The sequence below is a fragment of the Onychomys torridus genome, chromosome 4 (assembly GCF_903995425.1).
Source record: "Onychomys torridus chromosome 4, mOncTor1.1, whole genome shotgun sequence".
NCBI classification, from domain to species: Eukaryota; Metazoa; Chordata; class Mammalia; order Rodentia; family Cricetidae; genus Onychomys; species Onychomys torridus.
The window spans coordinates 149708449-149735205 of NC_050446.1; the positions used below are offsets into that span (position 1 = coordinate 149708449).

A 26757-nucleotide genomic window follows, 5' to 3' on the forward strand; every position below is an offset into this window, starting at 1 on the left:
TCCCAGGGAAATAATGGCATTTATTTAACTTTCCCAAATTCAAAGACAACCAAAGATTACCTAACAAACACAGGAAAAAAAATGGACTACCAGTGTTGCTCTTAGTTGAAAAACCCGACAACAGTATTTTTCTTCTAGTACATGGCCTGCTGACTGACATCAGAAACATGGTATAAAACCCTAACAATGGTGACCACTGCTGGGCTTATCTGTATGGAAAAGGATCTGGCCAATGACGTGCTGAGTGTTCCAGCTTTCTAGGCAGCCAGGTTTACTCTGGGCCAAACAATCACATGTGAATGAATTCAATGTTAAGAAGCGTTCCCCTAATGATATAGGAGTCCTACTGTATAAAGCACCTTGTAGGAAACTGTTACAGTGGTGATGGCTGATATGCTCTCCCTCTACACACCCTGGCAGTGTGTGACCCCTCCCTGAGAACCCTAGGGACATGCTTGCCACATGAAGCTTCACTGCCTTCTGATCTCAATTCAAAGACTAGGCATCCTGCCAGGAACACAAAAAGATTTGCAAGAGAGTCCAGAAGTCACCAAGGTGACTGTCAATCCTGTGTGCCCTCTTCTCAGGTAGGTAGCAGTCAGAGGTACGACAGCTGGTCCAGTGCTGACTTCTGGTTTTTCTGGCTTCTCAGTAGCAATACTTCCCAACAAATTACATCTTCAGTTTGTGTTAACATAACTCTCAGAATCACTGAATGTTCCCAAGTAATATCCTGGCCTCTAGTCTGGTTTCGGAATACTCTGATTCTTTTGTTTTTCTGCATATTCTTCTAGTCGAAGAAGCCACTTGGCCCAATACTTGGAACAGAGCTCTTCATCCATGAAGTGAGGGTGGGCAGGGGACCCGTCTTTATAGGCCACCACAATTAAGCCACACTGAACCTAGAAAGAAACACAGCACAGCTTCAGTATTTCCTCTTGTTCCAGGGTAAACTATCCAGTGCTAAGCAGTAGTATCTCCACATCAGTTTCTAACACAGGCCAGTTAAAAATTTCACCAGGACACAGGAGAACACAAAGACGGCAGATAAGACACTGAAGAATAGACTGTGCTCATTAAGCAAGAATGGGGGTGGGGAACAGTCCAGGAAGGGAAGAAGTACTCTACAGATGAGAACCCTAAGGAACAGTCAGCAGTGTTATAAATAAAGAGTAACCCCCCCCCCCCCAAACACAAAGCTTATCAAGCAGGAGCTCAAGGTTCTGACCTGAAAACTGTAGTGGGCATCATGGTTTACAGCACCCATATACGCTACAACTTGTAGTGGGTTGTCATACGTATTTCGAATAAAAGGTTTTGGTTTTTCTGATGTCTTCCAATCGATCACACACAGCTTGCCTCTAAGGAGAATCCAGAGGAAGCCTTTGTAAGTAACAATTCAAATTGAAAACTGCACCTTGCTGCCAAGTCTGACAACCCAAGTTCAATGCCTGGGAGAGTATGGTAGGAGAGCAAATTCCCAAGATTGTTCTCAGATCTCCACATGCACACCATGGTGTGGGAATGCACACATGTATGTACACACACACACACACACACACACACACACACACACACACACTAAATAGATAAATAAATAAATTGTAATTTAAAAATCCCCTGAAGCCGGGGGGTAATGGTGCACACCTTTAATCCCAGCACTCAGGAGGCAGAAGCAGGTGGATCTCTGTGAGTTCGAGGCCATCCTGGTCTAAATAGTGAGTTCCAGGACAGGCAGTTACATAATGAGAACCTTGTCTCACGAAACTATGTAATCAGAGGTTCAAATGCCACACACACAGATTCTCCACTCTTTCCCCCACATGCTCTATTTGGAATGGGGTATCTGTAGAAGACAGCCACCCTTGGAATCTGGAATGACTGGGGGAAACAGTAACAGCAGCAACTTAGAAACTGTAGCCGATTTAGAATCCTTATCAAATCAGCCACTGCCTGGAAGCCAGGAAGAGAGTACATGTTCAGGGCCAACAGATCACTGTCCAATCTTTGGGAAACAGGAAAAAAAGGTGGGGAGGGGTAGGAAACCAAAAGAAAACAACACTGATTAAAAGGGAAACCAGAAGGGAGCATGCAGGAACAAACCGGGTCTTACAGCTGGCATCTTTCTTGGAGAGAAGGGAGAAGGGTCAGGCTGGAAGATAAGTCATGCTGGGGCTACTGAAAAACACACCTTTCCCTCACCACTTTGATTTTCATATTGGCACAGAGTATGTGCCTTTCCCTGCTATATCCCTCCCACCTCCTGCCCTATCCTCACTTCTTTTTGACTTTATGGAGGCCACAATTCCTCAGGCACATCTTCCGGTGGACATCACTACACTGCCCACTGAGATGGAGACACTCTTGTACTTACTGGTACTCAGCCACACAGTCCAGCAGCCCTACATACTTCAAGGCCTCGTGCTTGACAGCACTCTCCAGAGCTTGCACACCACTGATTTCTTTCAAAATATGCTGGACACTTTTGATATAGCCACACTGGAGGTGTTCTTCTCTCCCTTTTAAGTTCTCCTGGGGTGAAAGTATGCTTTCCAAGGCTTCATGGAACTGTTTGCCTTGTAAAAAGATATCTAAAAGGAAAGTCAAGGAAAAATAAAAATTGAACCAACCAAAACCAAACCAAAGCAAGATTAAAATATATACACATAATAAATATATATATTATACACAAGTTATCTTTAAATGGCAACCCCTTAGACACAAAATTTCATCCTCTTTGGTTTTTGTAGGCTAGCCTTCAACGTGTGATCCTTACTTAAGCATCATGCGGTGGTATATATAACTATGCCCTGCAAAATTCAGTTTCCTGTGAAACCCAAGAATGCACTGCCCCCCTCCTTCCCCCAAGACAGGGTCTCACTATATAGCTCTGGCTGTCCTGGAACTCACAGAGATCTGCCTGCCTCTGCCTCCCAAGTGCTGGGATTAAAGGAATGTGCCACTATGTCTGGCTTATCTTTATCTTAAAAAAAATTTTTTTTTTGAGCTGAGGATTGAACCCAGGGCCTTGTGCTTGTTAGGCAAGCACTCTACCACTGAGCTAATCCCCAACCCAAAAAAATTTTTTTGAAAGAGTTTAAAAGAAAAACCACAGGGCAGGCAAGCTGTAAATTTCTTTCTTCCCTTTTTTAAATGTGTAAGAATGTTTTGCCTTAATATTTGTGTACCACATATGTGTGCCTGTTGCCTATGGAGGCCAGAAAAGGGCATTGGAACTCCTGGGATTGGAGTTACAGGTGGTTGTGAGCCATCACATGAGTGTTGAGAATCCAACCTGGGTCCTCTGGAAGAGCAACAAGTCCTCTAAAACATGAAGCATCTCTCCAGTACCCAAGTTTAAATCTTGGCAGCTGCCCAGAGGAGGAAGAAGATGAGGGACAGCCATTCCTTTCTGAGATAGCCAGGGAGGTTTGACAAGCAGCCATGTGGAAATAGTGAAAAAGCCAAAAGTACCAGAAAAAAAAGCATACATAGTCTCTGGTCAGTGTCCAACACACACACACACACACACACACACACACACACACACACACACACACACAAAAAATTTTTGAGTCAGAATTCATGAAGGTAGCAGATCTCACAGAGATCTCAGTAGCTCAGTGGAGACTGCAAGGAGACCATGGGCTTCTGGGAAGGAAAAATACATTATTTCATTAGGGGATAATTCTTCCTTCCATTTCTTAGCATAGTATACCTTCCCAAAGAGTGGTCCCTTAGTCAAGCTGACTGACCAGCCCAGCTGAATAAATTCTTCTGTTTTGTGTAGGCTGTAATACTAGGTTTCTACCCAGGCCGGAGGGAGATTTCATACTCTTGAGCAGAAGGAAATAGCTTTCACTTAGTAGACCTTAATGGAGCCCTGATTAAGGCTACAGTTGCAATGTTTGCCTAGCAGGCACAGCTAAGCCATCTCCCTAGCCTTCTTTACATTCTTTTAAGTTAAGAAAAAAAAGAAAACACAAACATATGTAATAAACACAAGAAATGTTGGGCTGGAGAGATGGCTCAGTGGTTAAGAGCACTGGCTGCTCTTCTAGAAGTCCTGAGTTCAATTCCCAGCAACCACATGGTGGCTCACAACGATCTGTAATGAGCTCTGGTGCCTTCTTCTGGCCTGCAGGGATGCATACAGGCAGAACACTGTATACATAAGAAATAAATAAATAAAATCTTAAAAAAGAAAAAAAAAAAAGAAATGCTATGTTGTGACTTGATCGTTGGTAAAGCAGAAGGAGAAAGAGGGTGCACTGTTAGGCTAGGTAGTGGCTTGGTGCTTTCTGTCATTACTTAATTTTCATACAACTCAGCAAGATAATGAAATGTGCTCCTCCACTAGCCTAGGCTGTCCTGTTTACCCAAAGCAAGAGTACCCTGGCACAAGACTCTTCCTAGCAGAGCAAGGAGCTAAGTAAGTTCAGGGAGTATTATTTAGATACACACAGAGGCACAAGCTTGCAGGCAGACCCATAGAAAGAGGAAACAATCTCATCCAAACGGGGTCATAGTAAACCATACTATGTTTATCAAATTTACAGACTTTGAAAGGCTAGTTCTACATAAGCAAAAATTAAAATTGCTTCTGGGAAATTACTGAAGAGTTAAATGGAATTCAGTTTAGGAGGTAAACTATTCTACTCCACATATCTTTGGCCCTGTTGAAATTATCTGCATGTGAAAGGCCTACAAGAAATTTAACCCTGATGGAATTAAAATTTAAAAAGATGGGGCTGGAGAGATGGCTCAGAGGTTAAGAGAACTGATTGCTCTTCCAGAGGTCCTGAGTTCAATTCCCAGCAACCACATGGTGGCTCACAACCATCTGTAATGAGATCTGGTGCCCTCTTCTGTATACATAATAAATAAATAAATCTTTAAAAAAAAAATTTAAAAAGATACAGTGTTAGCCTACACACTACTTAATGAATCAGAAGACAACCTTGTTAAAACAGGAGCGGGTAGTTAAGTAGCAGAGCACAAGGCCATGAGTTTAACCATCAGCACTATCAAATAATACAAAATTACTTCAGCACTATCAAATAACACAAAATTACTTGCTACAGACCCATCCTGGCTAGATTCTTCATATATATGTAACCATGAACATCTAGATCTGAGGATCCCATGAGTTTTAGGCTCAGAAAACATTAACAAGACTCAACTTACAAAATTTAAAAACATTTAGGGGTTGGGGATTTAGCTCAGTGGTAGGGCGCTTGCCTAGCAAGCACAAGGCCCTGGGTTCGATCCTCAGCTCCACATATTTAAAAAAAAAAAAAAAAAATTAAAAACATTTAAAAATAGGTTAGCTGGGCATGGTGTGTGCCTGTGATCCCCGCAGTTGGGAGGAGGGAGGAAGATCCCAAGATTAAGGTCAACTACCTTTCTCCTATCATTGCATGAACCAACATGAGTACCCCCTTACTTGAAAGTGAATTTGCTCACTGCTTAAAGTCCATATTAAGTTAACAGAGAAACACAGCAGAGCCTTAGTCTACTGCTGACTAGGAAATTGTCCGACTGGACAGTGAGTTCAGCCAGTTCCAAACAGAAGCTTTCTCCCTCATCAAGCAGGTCACCAGTGTGTTTCCTTACTCTGTCAAGGCCGATCTATACGACCCAGCAGCTTTGTCTTTCACTCTTTAAAAACATTAACTAATTAATTTAGTGGTGTGTGTGTGTGCACTCCTGTGTGGAGGTCAGAGGATAACCTGCTGGAAATGGTTCTCTCTACAATGAGAATTCTGGGGATCCAATCCAAGTCCTCCGGCTTGGCAGCAAGTGCCTTCTCACCTGTGGAGCCATCTTGCTAATGCTGCCTCTACATTTCTTACTAATAACTTTAGGATTCCTGACAACTAAACCATTCTTAGTTTAAGGAAAACCAAAACAATTTATCATGAGGAAAATATCAACTCTAAATTCTAGTGGCACAAATAAGAAACTTAGAATGCCATTACCAGGTTTCCACTTTGCTTGTTTAGAAAGCAGAGTTTAGTGGTTATGATTAATCATTAAGAAGGTACTCCTGGCATATAATCCTTGCCCCTCACAGCTAAAGAATGTTGTAAAGGAAAGCCTTAGGCACTTTAAAAAATATTTAATTTTATCTATCTATCTATCTATCTATCTATTTAAGTTGGGTTTTTTGAGATAGGGTTTCTCTGTAGCTTTGGAGCCTGTCCTGGACTACCTCTGTAGACCAGGCTGGCCTCGAACTCACAGAGATCCACCTGCCTCTGCCTCCTGAGTGCTGGGATTACAGGCGTGCGCCACCACCGCCCAGCCTAAAATATTTATTTTTATTTCATGTGCATTGTGTTTTTGCCTACATGTATGTCTGTATGAGGGTGTTAGATACTCTGGAACTGGAGTTACAGTTGTGAGCTGCCATGTGGGTGCTGGGAATTGAACCTGGGTCCTCTGGAAGAGCAGCCAGTACCCTTAACCACTGAGCCATCTCCCCAGCCCCACCTTAGTCACTTTTGCCATATCCAGGTACCACCTTTATAATTATATGCTTACACTATTTTGGTATTTTTTTTTTCCCTAAAGACCTAAAAATAAAGACAATAATCTTAAAAGTGCTCATGTCACTAGGGTACATATAATATTCTTGGGGAAACAAAGGCTAAGGAATGTTTATGTAAACCCCAGTTTTAACCAAAGACATCTATATAATCCTTATGAGACCAGCTCATTCTCCCATGCCAATGGTTTGCTCCCAACTCCCAGATCCACCACCAGCAGGGTCTCCTTATGTAGTCCAGACTGGCCTGAACATGTGATTTTACTTCAGTCTCCTGAGAAAAGAGACTACAGGCGTGCACCACCATGTCTGACTCAAAATTCTATTTTTAAAAAGAATCTTCTTTGTTTCCAGACAGGATCTCACTACTCTGCTTTGGAACTCACGCAGTAGACCAGGCTGATTCACAGAGGTCTATCTGCCTGCCTCTACCACCCTAGTGCTGGGATTAAAGGTATGTGCCACATGTCCAGCTTAAAAGGACCTGCTTTAAGGAAGCTACCCTCACTTGTCTAATAAGTTAAGAGTCGAAGGCTGCTTAATATGACCAAAAAACATTGTACAAATGTCTCTAAGAACTAGTAAAAAATTTAAAAATAAGAAAGCTGAAGGCTAAAGTTTATTTAACCAGTTTTAAGTCAAGAACATTTGATCAGTCCAATTAGTCAAAATATAAGTGGGGCTCATGTGTTCTGGATTGTAGCTAGTCTTTAAACTTACTGGTCAATTGACACTGATAAGTACAACAATGGGTATTAATTAGATTCTGAGAAAAAAAAACTATTAAAAAAGTAGACTTTTGTCAAGAGATGGAAAAAATGATTGTTTACAAATTAAATGCATTTTTATGCAAGTTTGTCAGGTAACTTGATCTCTGTACTTCCATTTTTCTTTTCTTTTCTGTAAAATACAGTTAATCGAAGCTAACAGAAGGATTAAGTGATTAGTAGGTATGGTGGGCATGGTTCTGGCAGGCCTTCCTCTTCTCTCCCATGAGATTACATCCCTAAAGCTAGCCACCAAGGTCTACTCCCTTATTTGGCCGCTTCCTTTTTCCTGAGGCTGACCACCAAAGTCCAGCAATCAAAGTGTGGGAAGTCTAGCAATCAAAAGCCCCCTTTGGCTTGCCTAATGAACACTCGTCCTAACACAGGGTTTCCCCTTATACCTTTTATAAACCACCAGTTTCCTATGTGCCACATCTGTCTCCTCTCTATCCAGAGGCAGTCCTTTGTCCTTCCTGGACAAATATTCCTTCCCCTTCTCCTGTCTTTGTCTCTTATTCCCTGGCCTCTGTCCCTCTGTGGCAAATAAATCTCCTCTGTGCTGAGAACTTGGCCTCAGGGGTCCTGAGCCGACACTCTTCCTTTCAGACATGAAATGCTATTTAATGCTATTCAAAAGTACTTCTTCAGTTGTTTGTTTGGAGACAGGGTCTCTCTGTGTAGCTTTGCGCCTTTCCTGGAACTCACTCTGTAGCCCAGGCTGGCCTCGAACTCACAGAGATCCGCCTGCCTCTGACTCTTGAGTGCTGGGATTAAAGGCGTGTGACACCAATGCCCAGCCAGTTAAGTAGTTTTTTTTTAGCCTCGTATTTTTTGGACAGGAATGCTCTATATCCTAGAAACCAGTGATCACACATAACCAGAAATAAAATAATTACTTGAAGTATATTCTGCAAATCCATCTTCTCCCAGCTCCAGAACCATCCGTTGTTTCCACCTCTCCAAGAAGAAGCTCTGTTCTGGTGTCATGGTCTGCTGAAGGATGCGTGTTACACTGGGTATCACATTTCTTTGCAAAGGGATCTTCAAAGGACCTGAGGAAATACTTGTGTGTGGTTTCACATTTCTCTCTTCATTGAAGATAGGAAACCAGTTCTGTGGAACTCTTGCCTGCTGCTCTTGCCCTGGAGCCTTACGCTTACTTACAGGACCATAGAGTACATCGTCTTCATCAAACAATGACTCTGGGGTCTGGACCGGGGCTCTGGACAAGACGGACCGTACTAAACGAGAGTACTTGGCCTGGTCTACTGCTTCGTAAGAGTTCTTTTTCTTCTGGCCACACAAATGAGAGCAAGTGGAGAGACTCACAAGAGGGCTTGGCTTTACGGAAAATCCGGTTAAACTTCTAAGTAACCTGCGCGTGGTCAGAAATAGCTTCATGTTTAGACTTCCCCCCTCACTTTTCTCTAGTCTGTAACGTTTAAAAGCATGCTGTATTCTTATCTAAAAAAGACAAAGAAAGTGGTGTTAGACTTGGGCTGTTTTATATATTCAAACCATCAAAGTGAAGAATCACACAAGCACAAACATCAAAAGTGCATACACTCAACCTCTGACATTTGGAGAAAAAACGTTTCCAAGAAAGATTCACCACAATTACAAGAGCCAGCATTCGTTAAATGTCACCGTGTTGGCCGTTGGGGACAAGACACCCTAAACCTTTAATCTGAAGTAACGTGACAGGGCCTGGTGGCACTGGCCAGGAAACTTAGTACCTGTGAGGTCGAGAGAGGACGATTGTGAGTTTGAGGTTGGCTTAGCTTTGTCTCAAAAAACAAAAACAAAACACCCCCGCCCACCACACACCCACCCCAAAGCCAAACTCACAAATCTTACTCAACAGTTACACACCGGCACCTATATACAAAACTTTTCTTTTGAGGGGGGGGAGGGGGTCCCGAGACAGGGTTTCTCTGTGTAGTCCTGGAACTCGCTCTGTAGACTAGACTGGCCTCGAACTCACAAGAGATCCGCCTGCCTCTGCCTCCCGAGAGCTGGGATTACAGGCGTGCACCACCACCGCCCGGCCCAAACTCTTTATTAAACACTCTGCAAGGGCATTTCTCGTTTATTCCTCACACCCTTTAACGTGGGTGCCATTATGACCCTGTGGTACAAGACTTGGGACAGGAACCCCTGCAGGTCACGTGTCGCAGGTAGGTCTGCAGGGCCCAGTAACGTGGGGACAGGGCAACTGTGGCCCCTCGTGCTCAGGGAAGAGACTATTTGAACGGACGCTCAGCCTACTGCAGGGTTCTGTCTGTACCTGAGACACCACCTCGTTTTTTGGAGCCCAGGGCGCGGCCAACCTCTCGGGACCCGTAGTTTTATGCGTCCCGCGCTTTTCCCCCCCCGCGAAAGAGAGACGGCCCCAGCATGCACTGCGCTGTTCACGCCACACCCGGGAGGCGTTCCTCCCCCCCACCCGCTAAAACTGAAACACGGGCACCTCCAAGCCTCGCGTTTCCGCTCTCGCGAGATCTCGCGTACGTCACCGTCTGTCGCCATCTTGGACTCTGGCTGAGCAATAAATTCCCCCTGCGGTTGTACGCGCTCTTTCTCGAGGCGCGCCTCCCTGGGAGAGGGCTCGGATCTCGCGTCCCCGTCCCGGCCTTGCGGTGCTGGTGTGCGCGTGGCGTGGAGCGAGGGTAGGCCCCGCGTTGCTTCTTTGCCCGGCTCCAAGATGGACGGCAGCGGGGACGGGGGAGGCCTCTCTGGGGGAGCACGTGGCGTGCCGCTGGCCTGCGCCCGGGGCTGCTGGGATGGTGGCGGAGTCCAGCGGCCTCCAGCCGCCGTCCGGCAGGGAGGCCGGCGGAGGCGGGGCCGCGGCCGCCCCTGAAAGGCGCCCCGGCGGCGGCCCAGCCTCTTCTTTCCTCGCACAGCCAGACAGCCCTTGCTCGAGGCCCGCGTCGCCATGGCCGCGGTTCCCGAGTTGCTGGAGCAGCAGGATGAGGACCGCAGCAAGGTGAGGTCCTCCCTGCTTCGCTACCTAAAGTTGGAGGTCCCTCCGGCCTCCCTGGGCTGGCTGTTCCTTCTCCCGGGTTCGGGCGGTCCTCGCAGGCGAAGCACTTGCAAGACCCAGAGCTCCCCTCCACCCATTCCCTACGGCCCGTTTATAAATGCTTTCCTGTGGGGTCTCAGTGCACCCTCGTTCTCTGGCCAAGGGGAACCGGACAGGACCCTGATTCTTAAGCTCTTGGTGTTGAGTCGACAGACGCTCTGCCAGTCATTCGAGTGCCGCTATTGCCCGAAGACCTTAGGAGCGTGTTTAAAGGCTCCTAAAACTTAACTCCGTGGTAATTGGAAAAGTGAATCAGAGGTTCCCTGGCGAGTCCTACCCCCTTTTAATAAAACGGCCTTTTCCTTTAAGCGAATGGGAAAATTCCACCAAGAATCTGTAGCATCTTTCTTGCAACTTAAAAAAAGCTATTTGTGTCCTTGTGGGAGTTGTAATTTTTAGTAAATCCTGGTGTTGATGTAAGCCCCGGGCTGCAAATATCCTGAGGTCTGATGCAATAAACGGAGGTTACTATTTAGATAATTAAAGATCCCACTTTTATTGGTTCTTTAAATTTTAATTTTTCATTGCACAAATTAGGTTATGGGTCACGATTTTGTGTGCAGAATCCTCAGTAATAGTTCCCCAACAAATAAGTTTAAAAGAAATCCTAGAAAAATAGTAGGAGCTCTTGCGTTTAAAGAAGAGTTGTATTAGATTTTTAAAAAGTGTCTTTGAATGGACAAACTCTCATCTAGTAAGTAAATACCAATCTGGAGCACCTGTTTGAACAGAGGGTACTGTATTGAAATAGAGCTTTGTAGGTGATGTTTTATTTCTTGTACATTAGAAGAATTAGCAACTTTTCTTTCTAGCATTTATAATAGGTGCTGGGTGAGATTTTGATGGCTGTTTTTTCTTGTTTTCTGATATCTGTTTCCTTGTAGCTTGGAGCAGAATCAGCTATATAAAATGACTTGACCACCTATATTAATTGCTAATAGATTTTAAAAGTGAGTTCGCCATCACCTTGATCCAGCAAGATTGGAGATTAAGGGTTTAGTGAGTGCAAACACACGCCTACAGTGGAGGAAGTACACAGCTTTTGCTTCCTTCTCCTTTGAGTTAGAGAAATACAATCAATTACTGCTTATAAGCATGTGGTTTCATTTCTGTTGCCTGATCTGGTCTAGATGGCAGGAGTTACCTGAAGGAAATTGGGCAAGTGTCAAAATGGAACTGGAATCCAAGTTGGGCAAATTTTGTCAACTAATATATTTTACTATTTTATTTAAGTACTCTTAATTATTTAGCTTTTTTGTTTTTCGAGACAGGGTTTCTCTGTGTGTAGCTTTGGAGCCTGTCCTGGAACTTGCTCTGTAGACCAGACCAGGGTGGCCTCGATCTCAGAGGTCTACCTGCCTATTAAGTATTTGACATACTAGGTTCATTGTGTGTCTTGGTAGGTCCGTCTAAATTAGGGTAAATCAAGTGCAGTAGTGTTTGTGTTGTGTTGTGATTGTCCCTGGGTATTCGCTTTTGACTAGATGCCTGTAATCCCATCTTGCTAAGGCAGAAGGCTCCCTCAAGGCCAGCCTGGACTAGATAGTGACCCATTGTCTCCAAAGAAGAAAACTCTGAAAGGGTGTGGGATCCCATTCCTTTAATTCCAGCATTTAGGAGGCAGAGGCAGGAGGCTTTCTGGAGACCAGCCTGGTAGATAGTGGCGCTGTATCTCGAGACTCGGCCTCAAAAAAAGAAAACTGAATGAGATTGAAGGTTGAGCCTATTTCAGCACTTTGTATTCTGCTGTTTTTAACTAGGGCTTCTTCTTGTTAGGGCTGGTAATGTAGCAGTGGTAGCTTGTTTGTCTAACATGAACAACACCCTAAAGCCAATCCTTAGTGCCTGTAACAATTTTGACTGGAACTTTCACTAATGTACTTAATGAAGGACATTTGCTCAGACGTACATAGTGACAAATTTATAAGCTTAACTGCTGCTACTGTTTCTCTCTATAGATACTTTGATTAACTGTGATTGTTAGTTATAGACGGCCTTGAACTTTGATCAGTACCGTAGCAAGTCTAAATTTATCAATTTTGTGCAGTGAAGTTTCACACTGTAGTCATATGACTCAGGAAGTGTGGCTTCTCCAAGCTGCCCACACCTTAGTTCTGGATCAGCAACTTGCACATGGTGTCTTAGTGTCCCATTTGTGAATATTTCAGCCGGTTATGGTATTCAGGTTTTGGCTGCAGAAAGAAGCCTGCCAGCTTTTAGAGGATTTTCTTGGTTTGACTTACTGTGATGTAGTGCTTATAAGTCAGGCCTTCTATCAAACCTAAGCACTGGCGAAATTGTGTTTTGGGAGCCTGTCTTTTCCATAGTAGATGACTAACAGTTTCACTAGATGTGACATTAGTCACCTGTCCTATCTGTCAACATTGTCAGATGTCCTTTGGCACTGAGCAAATTACCTTTTGTTGAGAATCAATCATGAGGTTAAACTAGCTTTCTAAAATGATGTGATGGGAGGGTGAAGTTTGCCAGTTTATTGCAAGGGTTTAAATGTATGGTCCAGATATTATGAGGAACTTTAACAAGTTCTTGGCATTTAATTTAGCATTTCAGCAGTACAATATATTTGTGAGTGATGTATGTGCTCAGTTTGTATTTGGGGAACCTGAGGTTCTTTTGCTACATCCCTCACAAAACGTTGTGGGTCAGAACTGCACTTCATCCAGAAATGGATTGCTGATTGGGTTAAAAGTCGTGCTGTTGCTGAATGTGGCTGACCATACCTGTAACTCTAGCATACTACTCAGGAAGATATTGGCCAGCATAGGCTGCCTAGTAGAATAGTAGTGAGTGGACACAGATTTGTAGGTAGAAACCTGAATGTCTTCAATGATCAAGTATTAAAAAATGTAGTGTGGTTATTTACAATCTTGTGAATTTCAATTTTGTTATTTTTTTTTTGAGAGAGGGTTTCTCTGTGAAATAGCCCTGGCTGTCCTGGAACTACAAGACCAAGCTGACCGCAAACTCAGAGTTTGTTTCTGTTTCCGGAGTGCTGGGATAGCTGCTGCTTTTTTTGTGACAAAACAGTTTCATTCTTTGTAATCAGAAGGGAACTACAGGACAGACATCTTATAGTAAGCTTACTTAAGTAGTAACTAAATTGGGAAAATTTTCTGTATGATCTAACTTTCCAAAAGTGACTTCATTGGCAACACGTACCCTCCCCCTTTATATTTTTTCCGTTTGTGGACACAAGTCAGAGGACACTTGGGAGTTTGTCCTCTCCCTGTGTGGGTCCTGGGCGTCTAGCTTGGGTAATCAGGCTTGGCCACAAGTGCCTTGCTGGCCCTGTTTTCCAGTAAGCCATTGAAGATTCTTCTTCTAAAAGAGGAAAGTGGAATCTTTTGTGATTATTTGAAAGTAGTCCAGATAGCTAAGATCTCTTGACGTGAATTACCTAAGGCAGCAATTTGGCATATTCTGACTAGTACCTGGGCTTGCAGCCTTGTGAAATGATGATTCTGTTTATCCATTCGCTGAGTACGCTGGGCTGACCTTCTTCCCAGCCTTGGTTCCTGTTCTGGGAACATAGGGCTGAGTAGCCTCCAAATGCCCTGCTATCTGCAGTGTTCTACTGTGGATTGCTTGTGTGTTGGTAGACTACACTGGTAAGAATGGCTAGTGTCAGCAGGGATGGGTCTCTCTGGGTTCCATCTCACTAAGATGAGTGGTGCAAATCTGATCACTTCCTGCAGCCCTTCTAGTCATGTTCGTATTATTATATTGATTATGTGAGTGTGCATCTCCCACTTGTGGAGATAAGAGGAAGGAAGTGGAGGGGTGTGGTATAATTAACTGCATTATAATTTAAAAGATTGATGGGATGAAGGAGGTGACAAGGTTACCACCCTTCTACCCTTGGGCCTGGTTTATTTAGCAAATGCGGGCTGGTTTTACTGGGTGTTGGTTTTGCTAGCTAAGCATAAACAGGAATGCTAATTTTTAATCTGCTTGGTGGTTCTGGATACAAGTGCTGACTTAGTTCTGAGGATTGCACTTTTTATTGCTGCGTGTGGATGTAAGTGGTAGGAGCTATATATACCCCTTTGTGATGTCAGTGCAAGAAGATAAAACCAGATGATAGTTACTTGATGGTGGACTCCTTTGTCACTTTGTCTATAGTACTTAAAAGAAACCCTATTTACTTGATCACTTCCCCCCTGGGCCCTTCTACCATAATGCCAAAGGTTTGCTAGGCTCATGAGCAAAGGTTAAGGAATTGTCAACATTTATAACAGTTCTCAGCCTTTGGGGCTTGCATATCAGATTTTTACATTACAATTCATAACAAGCAAAATTACAGTTATGAAGCAGCAACAAAATAATTTTGTTTTGGGTCACACCATATGAGAAACTGTATTAAAGGGTCGCAGCATTAGGAAAGTTGACAACCACCACTGAAAAGCATGTTAACTCTCTGGTAACGTGCTTCTGACTTTTTAAGAATAAGGAAATGAGTGGCTCATGCCTTTAATCCCAGCATTTGGGAAGCCAAGGCAGGCATCACATCTCTTGAGTTTAAGGCCAGGCCAACCAGGGCCTCACATGAAAAACCATGTCTCAAAAAAAAGAGAGAGAATAAGGAAATTGTTCAGAAGTATGGACATTGTTGCTGAGTTCCAGAAAATGCATTCTATAGAGAAGTGTCCCAGAGATTTGGCTGCCCTTGTGTGTACTAGTGCTGGCCATTTGTAAAGGCCTAGCTTTTGGTTTTATTCCTATCCTAAGATCCCACCTGACCATAACAGTCATAAAAGGTGTAATGACAGTTTGCCTTTGAAGTTTATATGTTGATAATTTTTGGAGGCTGTGTCTACTCAATAGTAATTTACAGAAGGAAAGGTTGCTTATCAGAAATGTCAGAACTAAACAAAATTGTGATTTTTTTTTTTTTTTTTTAAATCCCTTGGCCTTCAGGCTTTCAAATGTGTCTAACTTCTTGACATTCTCTGGTTATAGAATAAAACTTGGTGTTCTGTAAGTATGCTTATTCTGTATTATGTCATAAGTATGCATGTTGCTTAGGTACAGACTGTCTACAGGCAGGGATCTCAAATGGACACGTAAGAAACTAAACAGAGTGTGAGAAAACGAAAGTGCTTATGCTAAGTCAGGACTGTTTGGTTATGAGGGTATGGTAGCATTTGTATAAAGTTTTGGTTCTTCCCAAGACAAGGTTTCTCTGTAGATCAGACTGGCCTTGAACTCAACAGAGATGCACCTGCCTCTGCCTCCTTGGTGTTGGGATTAAAGGCAGGGGCCACCACCGCTGGGTAATTAAATGCATTTCTAAACACCTAGTTTTTCATACAGTATATTTTGAACATATTCATACATACCCACCCTCCCATCTCTTCCCATACCCAACTTGAGATTTTTTTTCTCTTCCCGTATCAAGTCCAGTTTGTGTTGCCCAGCTGATCTTGGGAGTTGGGGCCTGCCAAACTCAGCTTCTGCTATGCAGCTGGATCTAGTGAATCTATTTCTTGAAAGAGTTTGCTTTGTTTTATTAGGTTTTGTGTTATGGCAGTACTGGAGGGAGGTTCAGTTCCCATATTTAAGTAGAGGTCTAGTTACTTTTCCACTCAGGATCCTCACACCTGAGAGTGCCATCTCTGACTGTGCCTGTCTGAGCTAGCGTGGACCATTTTACTGGGTAAATCTTCAGATGGTCTGGCCTGTGGGCAGCCTACCATAGGTCACATCATTAAAAAGAATGCTTGCTGGCTCCCTCTACTGGTAGGAAATAGTCTAATAATTAAAATGTATTTCAGCTGAGATCTGTGTCCGTGGACCTGAATGTTGACCCTTCGCTTCAGATCGACATACCTGATGCACTCAGTGAGAGAGATAAGGTCAAATTTACAGTGCACACCAAGGTAAGTGACAGAATAACCTTAGCAATAACTGTTAGTACTGGGTTGCATTTTCAGAGGAGTGGAAAGAGATTGGAGTTGAAATGGTTGTTTTTAGGGGCAGTGTGGCAAATTCCTGGGAAGCTGAGCTGCTGTCTTTCCTGTTGGGCTCCTGTGTTGTGCTGTTAGTTCTTTTCTGCTGGGGTGGTGGAGCCCTTAACAAGCAAATGTAGCCACAGCAGCTTCCACAGCGGTGACTCTCTCCCTTTTGGTTTTTATTTGCATATGAGGTAAATCACTGGCTGGAAAAGGAAGCCAAGGACAATTTCCAGAGCCGTAGGAAACTGTAGTGAAGACCTTTAACATTACTATGCTTGCTCTTTTGTTTTTATGGTTCACTGTGGAAATTGTGAACTTTCTAGAACTTAACTTTCACTAATCTTGGCTATTTCATACACAGCGAGCTTCAAAGGGGCTTGTGAAAAGAATTTCCTAGAGATGAAACTTAGGTTTATGATATTGATTGTGATACTCCCATAGTGCAGCCTAGAAAATCTAAAGCCTTTTTTTACTCAGATGGTGGGTTACCACTTACTCCCTCTCTTTACAGACCACACTGCCCACATTTCAGAGCCCAGAGTTTTCTGTTACCAGGCAACATGAAGATTTCGTGTGGCTGCATGACACTCTTACTGAAACAACAGATTATGCCGGACTTATTGTGAGTTCTATGCTTTGTCATGGTTTGTAAAAAGTCTCATTTCTTCTGCCTATTTTTATTTTATTTTATTTTAGTCTATTGACTGTTGTTGGCTACATTTAAAATGACTAGTGCAGGAGTGGTGAGATAAGAGTGCAGATAGGTCTATGCTTATATTGTAAAGCAAAGTCTTACCTAACTTTATTTTTGGTTTTTCCTCTTTTTTTAACGATTTATTTTTTAATTTTGTGTAAATGTGTCTGTGTGAGTGTGGGTGCCCACAGGTCAGAAAGTGTCTTTTCCCCTAGAGCTGGGAGTTCACAGTGGTTGTAAGTACATAAGTGCTGTGAACTGAACATAACCACCGAGCCATCTCTCCAGCCCTCTGTCTCCCCTCCACAGCCCCACCAAGTACCAGTAGAATTGATTTCCAAGAAACCTGAGTATTAGCATACAGTAAAATTCCTTACTGGTACTTACAGTGATGGAGACAGTAGGCAGAGCTTATGGGTAGTTTTTAAATGAATTGAAGTAGGCGTCCTATACAGCTGGGCAGAATGAAGAATCTCTCTGGTTCTTTGACACTGGATCTCATGGCCTAAGAGTACCTGGAACTCTTGACTCCTGTCTGTGCTCTCAGGTGCTGTATATCATAGCTGGCTGAAACTTTTTACATTGAATTTGGTTGATACTTGATATTTGCTCAGAATGGTGTTAATTGAAACATAATAAACTTGGTTTTGTGATATGGAGTATTAAATACACTAGGTAGGAACTCTACTTCTGAGTTAGATCTCCAGCACCCAAATGAGAATCTTTGGGAATAGGGGGGATTCCTTTGGGTATGTGGAAGCCTCATTCTGAATGATGTAGTCATCGTTAGCATTAATTGTGCCTGTTGTTAGCTGACAGTGAAGTAGCGTATTTGTGCTGTGGTGTTTTGCCAGCTGTCTAAAACTGAAAAGATAGCAATCAGTGCTCTACTGTGAGGAGTTTCTATATGTCCTGGCTATCCTAGAACTATCCCTTGACCAGGTTGGTCTCGAACTCACAAAGATTCACCTGCCTCTGTCCTGTGAATGCTGGGATTAAAGGTCTGCCATCATGCCCAGCTAGGATAATTCTTTTTTAAAGGATTAGAAAGAGTAAAGTTTGTATGAAATGGGGGCTGATTTTTAGCTAGCTTGATTGGGGTGGCCATCTGTATTGGCAGAGATGATGAGATGACAATACCCCATATATGGCCACTGGGGTAAGATTACCTGCCTCTGCTACAGATCCCTCCTGCTCCTACAAAGCCAGACTTTGATGGCCCTCGAGAGAAGATGCAGAAACTGGGAGAAGGGGAAGGATCTATGACAAAAGAAGAGTTTGCCAAGATGAAGCAAGAACTGGAAGCGTAAGTGAATTTTCTTGCTCTCTCTTATAAGAGGTTCACGGGACTGAATGCGACCAAATGCAAAGGACTGATGCTTAAAAATAGATCTATCTATTGCCAAGTGCTGTTTTCTAGACTACATTTTGTAGATTTTGGCAGGTTATATGATGTACTTGTGGAACTTTGCTAGATTGTAGCAAATACTGTTGCAGAGTCTTCTGAATGACCACATAGATGCCTTGAAAGAGGAGGCCAGGTTCACAGATTATAACACCTTAAAGTTTGCACACAAACCAGCTAGTTATGAGCCAGCAAATGTGCCTGAAACGTTAGAAGTACTGTGTGATTTTTTTTTTTTTTTTTTTTTTTCCTTAAATCTCTACATGTGTGCTTGCATAGCTTGGATTTCTTTATCTTGACTCAGAAGCACTCACTCTCCTTCCACCATCAGCCTACTTCAATTCTTTATTATCGGGCCTGCACTAACAGTGGTATTTGTGTCCCTGCAGAATGAAAGAGGTTTTAAAGACAGGAATATCTTGTTCTTGATTACAGCAGTAATTGCATGTAAGCTTGGAGTCTCAGACTAGATGCAACAAATTCAGTTACCACTGTAGCACTGTTTACCTTTGTTAGTTCAGTCTACGAATTCCAAAATGGCAGCTGCCTTATTATTTAATTAGCTACTGAGTTCAATCATAGTGTTTAGGTCAAGTCTAGTTGCATTATTTTCCTTAGTGACCATGAGCAAAAGAGTGAAGCTAAGGAGTGAGCTGTATTGGGCAGGAATTGAGCAATGCCAACTGAATTCTTTGCACATGTTTTTTCAGTGAGTATCTCGCTGTCTTTAAGAAGACTGTGTCTTCCCATGAAGTCTTTCTTCAGCGGCTTTCTTCTCACCCTGTTCTTAGTAAAGACCGAAACTTTCATGTTTTCCTGGAGTATGATCAAGATGTAAGGCAATTTTTCCATTTCCATGGTTGAAATACTTCTAAAATAGGAGCTTCTTGAGTTGGAATTTATCAATACAGAAAAAAGGTGGAGAAACATTGCTCTTTCTTCCTGCTGATCCATTATAGAGGTCACTTTTTAAAAACCACTGAAAGAGAATTGACTTCCCTCTTAGACTAATTTTCCTCCTTTTAATATTGGAAGAATTGAAATTGATTGTACCTTTATTTTGTAGTTATTTTTTAAACCGTGTTTCTTTATGTATATTCAGCAAGCCTAGGTTATGCAGCCTTTAATCCCAGCAGATTTCTGTGAGTTGGAGACTAGTGAGTGTGTATGTGTGTATATATATATATATATATATACACACACACACTTGGTGCCTCCATGGTTCAGAAATGTTTGGTTAGCCTTTTAGAATATGATAATCTGTATTTATTGTTAGGCACTTTATGTTTTAGATTTTGTTTGAGAAAGAATTAAAGTACCTTGGGTGTGTCTATGCTAGTAAAACGTGTTACTTGTGTGATTACTAAGGTACTAACAAACAGATGCCATTTCATAAACTGTCCTTTTGGAATTTCCTTCCTTTAGCTAAGTGTTAGGCGGAAAAATACCAAAGAGATGTTTGGTGGCTTTTTTAAAAGTGTGGTGAAGAGTGCTGATGAAGTCCTTTTTTCTGGAGTGAAGGTAAGAAGCTTAGGCTGTTTCAGAAAATTCTTGGTTTCATGGGAGCAGATCCCTTTCTTTTGGAGGAGGAGAGTGTTTATAAATCAGGTGTTAAACCTTTACTTTTTCGTATTTTCAAGATGGGGTTTCTCTGTGTTGCCCTGGCCGTCCTGTACCAGCCTGGCTTCAAACCCAGGGACTTGTCTTCAAGCCTCCTTCCCTCTGGGTGCAGGGTTAAAGATGGGCCACCATGTCCGGCAACTTAACTTTCCTCTGAATACCCTTTCTCCAACATTAACTTTTAATCCTTGAGTCTTTTTTGGGGAAGGATGTCAGTTTCTCAGTTGTAAAAAGAAAACAAGTTATGAACATGGTATGACAGGGTTATGAACCTAGTGTTGAGGTAGAAACCAGCCTGTGTAACATAGAATGACCCTGTCTGAAAACAGCAAGGATGGTTGCTCTGTGGTGCTGCAGCACTACCTAGCATGCGTGGAAGCCAGTGTTCAAGGACCGCAGAATGTTGGTGCCAGCCATAGGTAATGGTGAAAAACATGTAGCTTAGCTGGACATAAGGAACTAGTGTTCTCTCTTTCTTGAGACAGGGACTCAACTTTGCAACCTTGAATGGCCTGGCTCCAGCTGCCTTTTCCTCAAAATTGCTGAAATAAAAGGTGTTTGCCACCAGACCTTGTAGAGACTAGATTTAAAATCTTACAGATACTAGATTTTATGTACTTAGTACAAGAGGAATATGTTGCTATATGTTGAAATGACTGTTTTTAGATTGTATCAGGATTACAGTTAACATTGTCTGCTTGGCTTTTTGTTTGTGGGATTGGCAGGGCTGCTTTAGAAGATAATGACAAACTCCCATTCTTGTTCATGGGTGCCTTATTTCTTCACACTTTGTAAATAATGATTTTTTAAAGATTTATTTATTATGTACATAGAAGAGGGTGCCAGATCTCATTACAGATGAGCCATCATGTGGGTGCTGGGAATTGAACTCAGGATCTCTGGTAGAGCAGTCAGAGCTCTTAACCTCTGAGCCATCTCTGCCTCCCCTGTAAATAATGATTTTGACAGTTATTATCTGGTATCTGGCTTTGCCTCTCCAGGGCTTGAGAAGGGAGCATAGGACACAGGTACTGAGAGAAGGGGAAGATTGAAAATGGAGTTTCTTAGATAACATGGGTGTGTGTTTTATGCATATGTATTGTGGGTTGGTTGCTATTCCTGGCAAGGACCTATCAGGCACCCCCAAATTGTCAGTCTGAAATCAGCCAAATCAAAAACAAAAGCATAGATACAAACCTACACAAATACAAATGATATTCAAGGCTAGGTGGCAGTGTCCCACCTAAGAGCTGCAGCACAAGAATTGGGTTGTGGAGGATATCAGTATTTATTGGCCATTCACAAAGATGCTCTTCAAAATGATTCTCTGCTAATACAGCCTTTTAGTACTTGGTTATTTTTGCCAGTATTGGGGTGTAAGTCTCATGATAATGTAGTCTCTACTGGTTAAAATTATGATTGTTAATAACCTCTTTGTTTGGTTTGGACGCAGATTCTCACTGCAGTCCAAGCTAGACTCATTTCAGTGGTGGTTGGACCTCAGCCACCAATGTGCTGGATTGCCCATGTTTTTTCTAATATTTATTCCTCTTCTTGACAGTTTTGCTTAAGTTCTTTTTTCCTCCTTTTTAGGAGGTAGATGACTTCTTTGAACAAGAGAAGAACTTCCTTATTAACTATTACAACAGGATCAAGGATTCCTGTGCTAAAGCCGACAAGATGACCAGATGTCACAAAAGTAAATACCTTTACCTCTCCACTTGGCCACTTACAGCTCTGCTGTCTATGGTCTTCTCAGATAACAGTGTCTGTGCTTCTTTCTCCAGGTGTTGCTGATGACTACATCCACACTGCAGCCTGCTTGCATAGCCTTGCCTTAGAAGAACCCACAGTCATCAAAAAGTAAGCAAAGTGATTTCCTAGCTTATGCAAGGGCCTTACTTAGTTCAATCCATATACCTGATTAAACGTTAAAGTGAAGTACAGTGGAAAGGAGACCAGGGCTGGTCCGGCCTTCACAAAGCCCTGGTTAGTGTCACATGCTTATACTTCCGCCACTCAAGAGGCAGGAGGATCAGTGGCCCTTAGTTATAGTGATCTTGAGGCAAGTCTGAGCTATGTGAGAACCTGTCTTTGACAAAACAAAACACAACAACAACAACAAAAATCTCAAGTATTAATGCTGGTTTCAGTTCTGTCCTGGAACACAGTCTAATCAACAAATGTCTCCAGCATCCAAGTCTTAAATGCCCTTCCCTTGTTCATTGGAACTCACACTGTAGACCAGGCTGGCCCTCAAACTCCCAAGTTCTGCCTGCATCTCTCCCAAATGCACATACTAAGAATGTGCACCACCACCATTCTGCTAACCTTATGTATGATTATTGACTGTGGTAGTCTTAAGTATTTATTGATAACTTTCTGTATGTCATAGAGGACCGTGACCTTCTATATACTTTCAGGTACCTGTTGAAGGTTGCAGAGCTATTTGAAAAACTGAGGGTAAGAAGTTTTGTGTTGATCTTGGTAATATTAAGTTAAGGTCCCTAGATTTGATTTCTGCCTGACTGGTGACCTTTACTTGTTTAAACCAGAAAGTGGAAGGTCGAGTCTCATCTGATGAAGATTTAAAACTGACAGAGCTCCTCCGATACTACATGCTCAACATAGAGGCTGCAAAGGTAAGGTGGCCCATTAGCAGCCCTTAATTTATCTTGCCCAACCAGAAATTTAATGCTTAAGATGTCTTGTTTTGTGTGTGTGTGCATGTATGTGAAGTCCTGAGAATAAACATGTGGAATTTTTCCTGCAGTGTGATACATTTTACCCTCTTTTAAACAGGGCCTCTTACTGGCCTAGAATTCAAACAGTAGGTTTCATGGTATTAGACCCATGCTTTTATTTCAAGTTAGGTGGGTTCTGGTGCTGATTTTCAGAAATGGGATTTGAGAGGCAGGATGTTCATGGCTCGGTGGCATTCTCTTTGACTCAGTCAGCAGTAAATAGACGTTTGATATGCTGTGCTCCATTTTCTGATATAACCTCAGTTATTGATTTAACAAGAAGGAAGTTTTCATCAAAGATTTTCAAAAAATGTTGGGAATTGGGCCCCCTCATTTTAGAGGTGGAGTTTGTCTCCACTCCCCCTTCCCTTCTGGTGCTGCTAAGGATCAAACTAGGCAAGCATTATACCAATAAGCTACATCTTCAGTCCCTTGTGAAGATTTAAGATTATGCTGGGTAAAGGGCTAGAGTGGTGCTCCAGCAGTTTAATATCCTGCACCCATGTCAGGTGATTTAGAACCAACTGCCAGTACCTACCTCTTAACTCTAGGGATCTGGTGCCTTCAGACTTGTGTGTGCAGATACTTACACATAGCTACAAAAATAAAGCCTTAGTGTTGGATAGAGAAATGGGGTTACCTTTTGCCATTTCAAAGTGTTGGTGCTTTTAGTCTACTTTTTAGACTTTGTGTGCATGTCTAGACACTCATTTTCAACACATGGTGTTTTCCTTTTGTTCTCTGGAGATTATATATAGCTATTAATTTGCTTCCCAGGATCTCCTATACAGACGCACAAAAGCCCTAATTGACTATGAGAATTCAAACAAAGCTTTGGACAAGGCTCGGTTAAAAAGCAAAGATGTCAAGTTGGCTGAGACTCACCAGCAGGAATGCTGCCAGAAGTTTGAACAACTTTCTGAATCTGCAAAAGAAGGTTGAGCATTTCTTCTGTACTCAATTTTTATTTGGAAACAAATATTACAAATTATGCAGAAGTAACCCCCCATCCCCACAGGGCTGCTGTGCAGTTCTGGTAGACAGCCTCCCTTGCATTTGTGAGGCTATGGGCTTGTCCCTAGTAACGAAGAAAGATGAGTTTTAATACTAAAGAAAACTCAGCTTTCCTGTTAGGTTGTGGAGGTGCAAGAGAGTTGGCTCAGTAGCTAAGAGTACTTGCTGCTCTTGTAGAGTATCAGGGTTCAGTTTTCAGGACACCCACATGGTAGAACTGATTACCTGCTTCCAATCTCAGTGGGCACCAGGCATGAATGTGATGAACACACACATACACGCAGACAAAATTCAGAAAATAAGTAAATAATTGTAAAAGGGACATTGTAGGTGGAATAGTTTTTCCGTCCTGCTGGCCAGCTCCCCAAATAACCACAGAGACTTAATATTAACTATAAATGTTCAGCTGACAGCTTAGGCTTATTACTAACTAGCTTTTCACATCTAATTAACCCATCATTCTTATCTATGATCTGCCATGTTCATCTTGCTTTGCTTCCTGATGACTTCCCGTGACTGCCCCCTTCCCTGCACTCCTTGTCCACAAGTCTTAACCTAACCTTTTGCTGCCTAGCTGTTGGCCAGTTTTTTATTAGCCAGTGAGAGTAATATATGTTTACAGTGTTCAAAAAGATTGTTCCACAGCAGGACATTGAGATTATTGGGGAATGGGGAGTATATTAGTTATTATAGTGATGTGTTAGAATTATTGCCATGGAATGGTAAGCAACAACATGGTAGGGGGTGAGGAGAATTCATGCCTCAACACTAGAGACAATAATAGTGGGTTATATGAAAGGAGAAATCTGCCAGTGAGGCAGAAGGTAAGGTCTATCCCCTTTGTTAGCACACTTCCCAGATGAGATTGGTCTAAAGATGTGCGTTAGCCTGGAGCTCACCAGCAGTGTCTTAAGAGGCTTGAATGCAAGGTATGGTCTTTCTCTGGGAGGCTCTTCTCTTCATGGGCATGAAAGAAACAAAGCCAAACATATACTTGTAGCTGTGATAGGATAGTGGATTTGATTTATCTTTATCCCTCAAATTTTCATAAGGCGGTAGGTAAGCATGGTGATCCATGTCTAGAATCCTACCAAGGATGTACAGGAGCTGGAGGATTATCACAAATTTGAGCAATCCTGGGCTATGGGTTTTTTAACCAAGGTATGCTTAGTGATCAAGTGCTGGCCCAGATGCAGGCAATGTGCTATGTGGTGTTCAGTGTATGTATCTTGAATGGCTGTGTAAGGAAGTGCTGGAGGTCATTTGTGAAAGGGGCTCTTTTGGAAATGCAATGAGTGGGGAGATTGATCTTTCTTATAGTTTGGTGATTTTAACTCTTTATTCCTACAGAACTGATAAACTTCAAACGGAAAAGAGTGGCAGCATTTAGAAAGAACCTAATTGAAATGTCTGAATTGGAAATAAAGCATGCCAGAGTGAGTTCCTTTGTTAACCCAACATTTTAGGGACTTGTTCATTTGCTAGCTAATGGTCTCACTGCAGTGGAGATGGGTTGACTTGAGGTTTAGAGTATTCTTTCTTGCCTCCCTCTCACAGACCTGACAGGCCACTTTGTCAGTTCTTGCCATGATTTTTATTAGTAAGCTCTTCTGAACCATGTGTGGTAGCAGACCTTGAAGTCTCTTGAGTAGTAAGAGACTGATAACAGCAAGAGAATTTCAAGTTTGAGGACAACTTGGACTGTGTAGTGAAATACTGCCACACCAAAAGGGGGCATTTGGTATCTTCAGGGTTTGGTTTGTTTTTTGTTTCTGTTTGAGACTTCTGAACTATAGCCATGGTTTGGAACTTGCTTTGTTTGTAGCTTTGGCAGCTGGTGTGAGCTCACAGAGATTCCCCAACTAAAAAGTCATTGGCCTGTCGTGACTTGGTAGCTCACCAGAGAAACAGAATGGCATGATTTAATCCTGGGGTCTTACTTAACCTATAAGAATTTTGTCACCTGTATTTAAATTGCAGTCAGGTTGGGTTGGGCTCAGTGGCAAATCAGTGCCCTAGCAATAATGAAGGGCATAGATTTGGTCCCCACTAACAACAGCAATCCTTACTGGACTTGTCAGGATACTGTGTTTAGTCTGGGGCAACCTGTCCTGGAGGAAAGGGTCAGCTGGTTTGGCTACTTGAGATTCAGAATTGAGGAGGAAAACTGTCTGGGTTTATTTTCATTCTCTCACACACTTTTTCCTCCTAGAACAACGTCTCCCTCTTGCAGAGCTGCATTGACTTATTCAAGAACAACTGACCTGTCTCTACTCTGAAGAACGCCAGTGTGAAAGCCAGCATCACCTGCACTTAACCCATTACTGCAGATGAATAGCTTTGACTAGTCCAAAAATCATGTGAATAAACACTTTGATTTCTAAAAATCTTAACATTTAACCATGTTGGTTTAAAATTTTCATTGCATGTTACTTGGACATAACTAATCCTTTTCTTATGCATTTAATACCTCAAAGTAGGTAGAATCTAACAGATTCTCCTATAGATTGTCAGGAATTACGAATAAATGGTATGGAGATGTGTGCCTTCTGGAAATGAGAAGCAATAGCCTGGCTCATGTCTGTCTCAACATTTCCTGTGCCCCTACAGACATGTCAGGTGCCAATTACAACAAGTGGTAACTGTCTGTGGGCAGGTTGCAGGCACTGTTCTTTAATTAGGTAGATTTTGCTCCTCTTGTCAAGGTCACTTCAGATGCTTGTACAGTGACAAGCAAGATCTCACTTTGTTTATGCACCCTCTACTGCTCCATTTTTGTGACTGGGATATAAATGCTTGAGGGAAAAGGAGAATCTAGGGTTCTGACACTCCCTGATGGTAGGGCATGTGTGTTTGGACTTTGGATGTTTTTATATAAAGTATATAATAAAATAATCATGTTGCCA

The 26757-nt window shown here is 42.5% G+C and overlaps 2 protein-coding genes and 2 non-coding genes across 6 annotated transcripts; 2 read left to right on the forward strand and 2 right to left on the reverse strand.

Moving 5' to 3' along the window:
• Mgme1 (mitochondrial genome maintenance exonuclease 1) lies at nucleotides 1–9827 on the reverse strand. 2 transcript variants are annotated; one of them, XM_036184779.1, is made up of 5 exons: nucleotides 9788–9827; nucleotides 8214–8781; nucleotides 2375–2591; nucleotides 1229–1361; nucleotides 1–902 (listed from the first exon to the last, which is right to left on the reverse strand). In XM_036184779.1, exons 2-5 carry the CDS (start codon nucleotides 8716–8718, stop codon nucleotides 741–743), a joined length of 1017 nt encoding a protein of 338 aa, XP_036040672.1. In that variant the 5' UTR covers nucleotides 8719–8781; nucleotides 9788–9827; the 3' UTR covers nucleotides 1–740. The 2 variants fall into 2 exon arrangements, with proteins under 2 accessions (XP_036040672.1, XP_036040671.1); XM_036184778.1 differs by lacking the exon at nucleotides 9788–9827 and adding an exon at nucleotides 9605–9727.
• Nucleotides 3000–3079, reverse strand: Trnav-aac. The gene has a single exon. It is a non-coding gene; the product is annotated as a tRNA-Val (tRNA).
• On the forward strand, nucleotides 9791–26757 carry Snx5 (sorting nexin 5). Of its 2 annotated transcripts, XM_036184777.1 has the most exons (14): nucleotides 9791–9986; nucleotides 10221–10303; nucleotides 16195–16299; nucleotides 16886–16996; nucleotides 18253–18374; nucleotides 19184–19307; nucleotides 19899–19994; nucleotides 21687–21792; nucleotides 21881–21956; nucleotides 22517–22556; nucleotides 22649–22735; nucleotides 23615–23774; nucleotides 25202–25287; nucleotides 26064–26757. In XM_036184777.1, the coding sequence occupies exons 2-14, from the start codon at nucleotides 10253–10255 to the stop codon at nucleotides 26112–26114; spliced, it is 1215 nt and encodes a 404-aa protein (XP_036040670.1). In that variant the 5' UTR covers nucleotides 9791–9986; nucleotides 10221–10252; the 3' UTR covers nucleotides 26115–26757. The 2 variants fall into 2 exon arrangements, with proteins under 2 accessions (XP_036040670.1, XP_036040669.1); XM_036184776.1 differs by having other exon boundaries at nucleotides 9839–10303.
• Nucleotides 13868–14106, forward strand: LOC118583301. The gene has a single exon (XR_004944885.1). It is a non-coding gene; the product is annotated as a small nucleolar RNA SNORD17 (small nucleolar RNA).

Excerpts from the sequence above, each read along its gene's own strand:
- Mgme1 (XM_036184779.1), bottom strand. The coding sequence starts at position 8,718 with ATGAAGCTATTTCTGACCACGCGCAGGTTACTTAGAAGTTTAACCGGA. Across the intron at positions 2,592-8,213 it reads ATTTGCAGAATATACTTCAA|ATATCTTTTTACAAGGCAAA; the intron begins GTAATTATTTTA and ends CTTTCCTTTTAG. Across the intron at positions 1,362-2,374 it reads GACTGTGTGGCTGAGTACCA|AGGCAAGCTGTGTGTGATCG; the intron begins GTAAGTACAAGA and ends GATTCTCCTTAG.
- Snx5 (XM_036184777.1), top strand. The coding sequence starts at position 10,253 with ATGGCCGCGGTTCCCGAGTTGCTGGAGCAGCAGGATGAGGACCGCAGC. Across the intron at positions 10,304-16,194 it reads AGGATGAGGACCGCAGCAAG|CTGAGATCTGTGTCCGTGGA; the intron begins GTGAGGTCCTCC and ends AATGTATTTCAG. Across the intron at positions 19,995-21,686 it reads TCCTTTTTTCTGGAGTGAAG|GAGGTAGATGACTTCTTTGA; the intron begins GTAAGAAGCTTA and ends CCTCCTTTTTAG.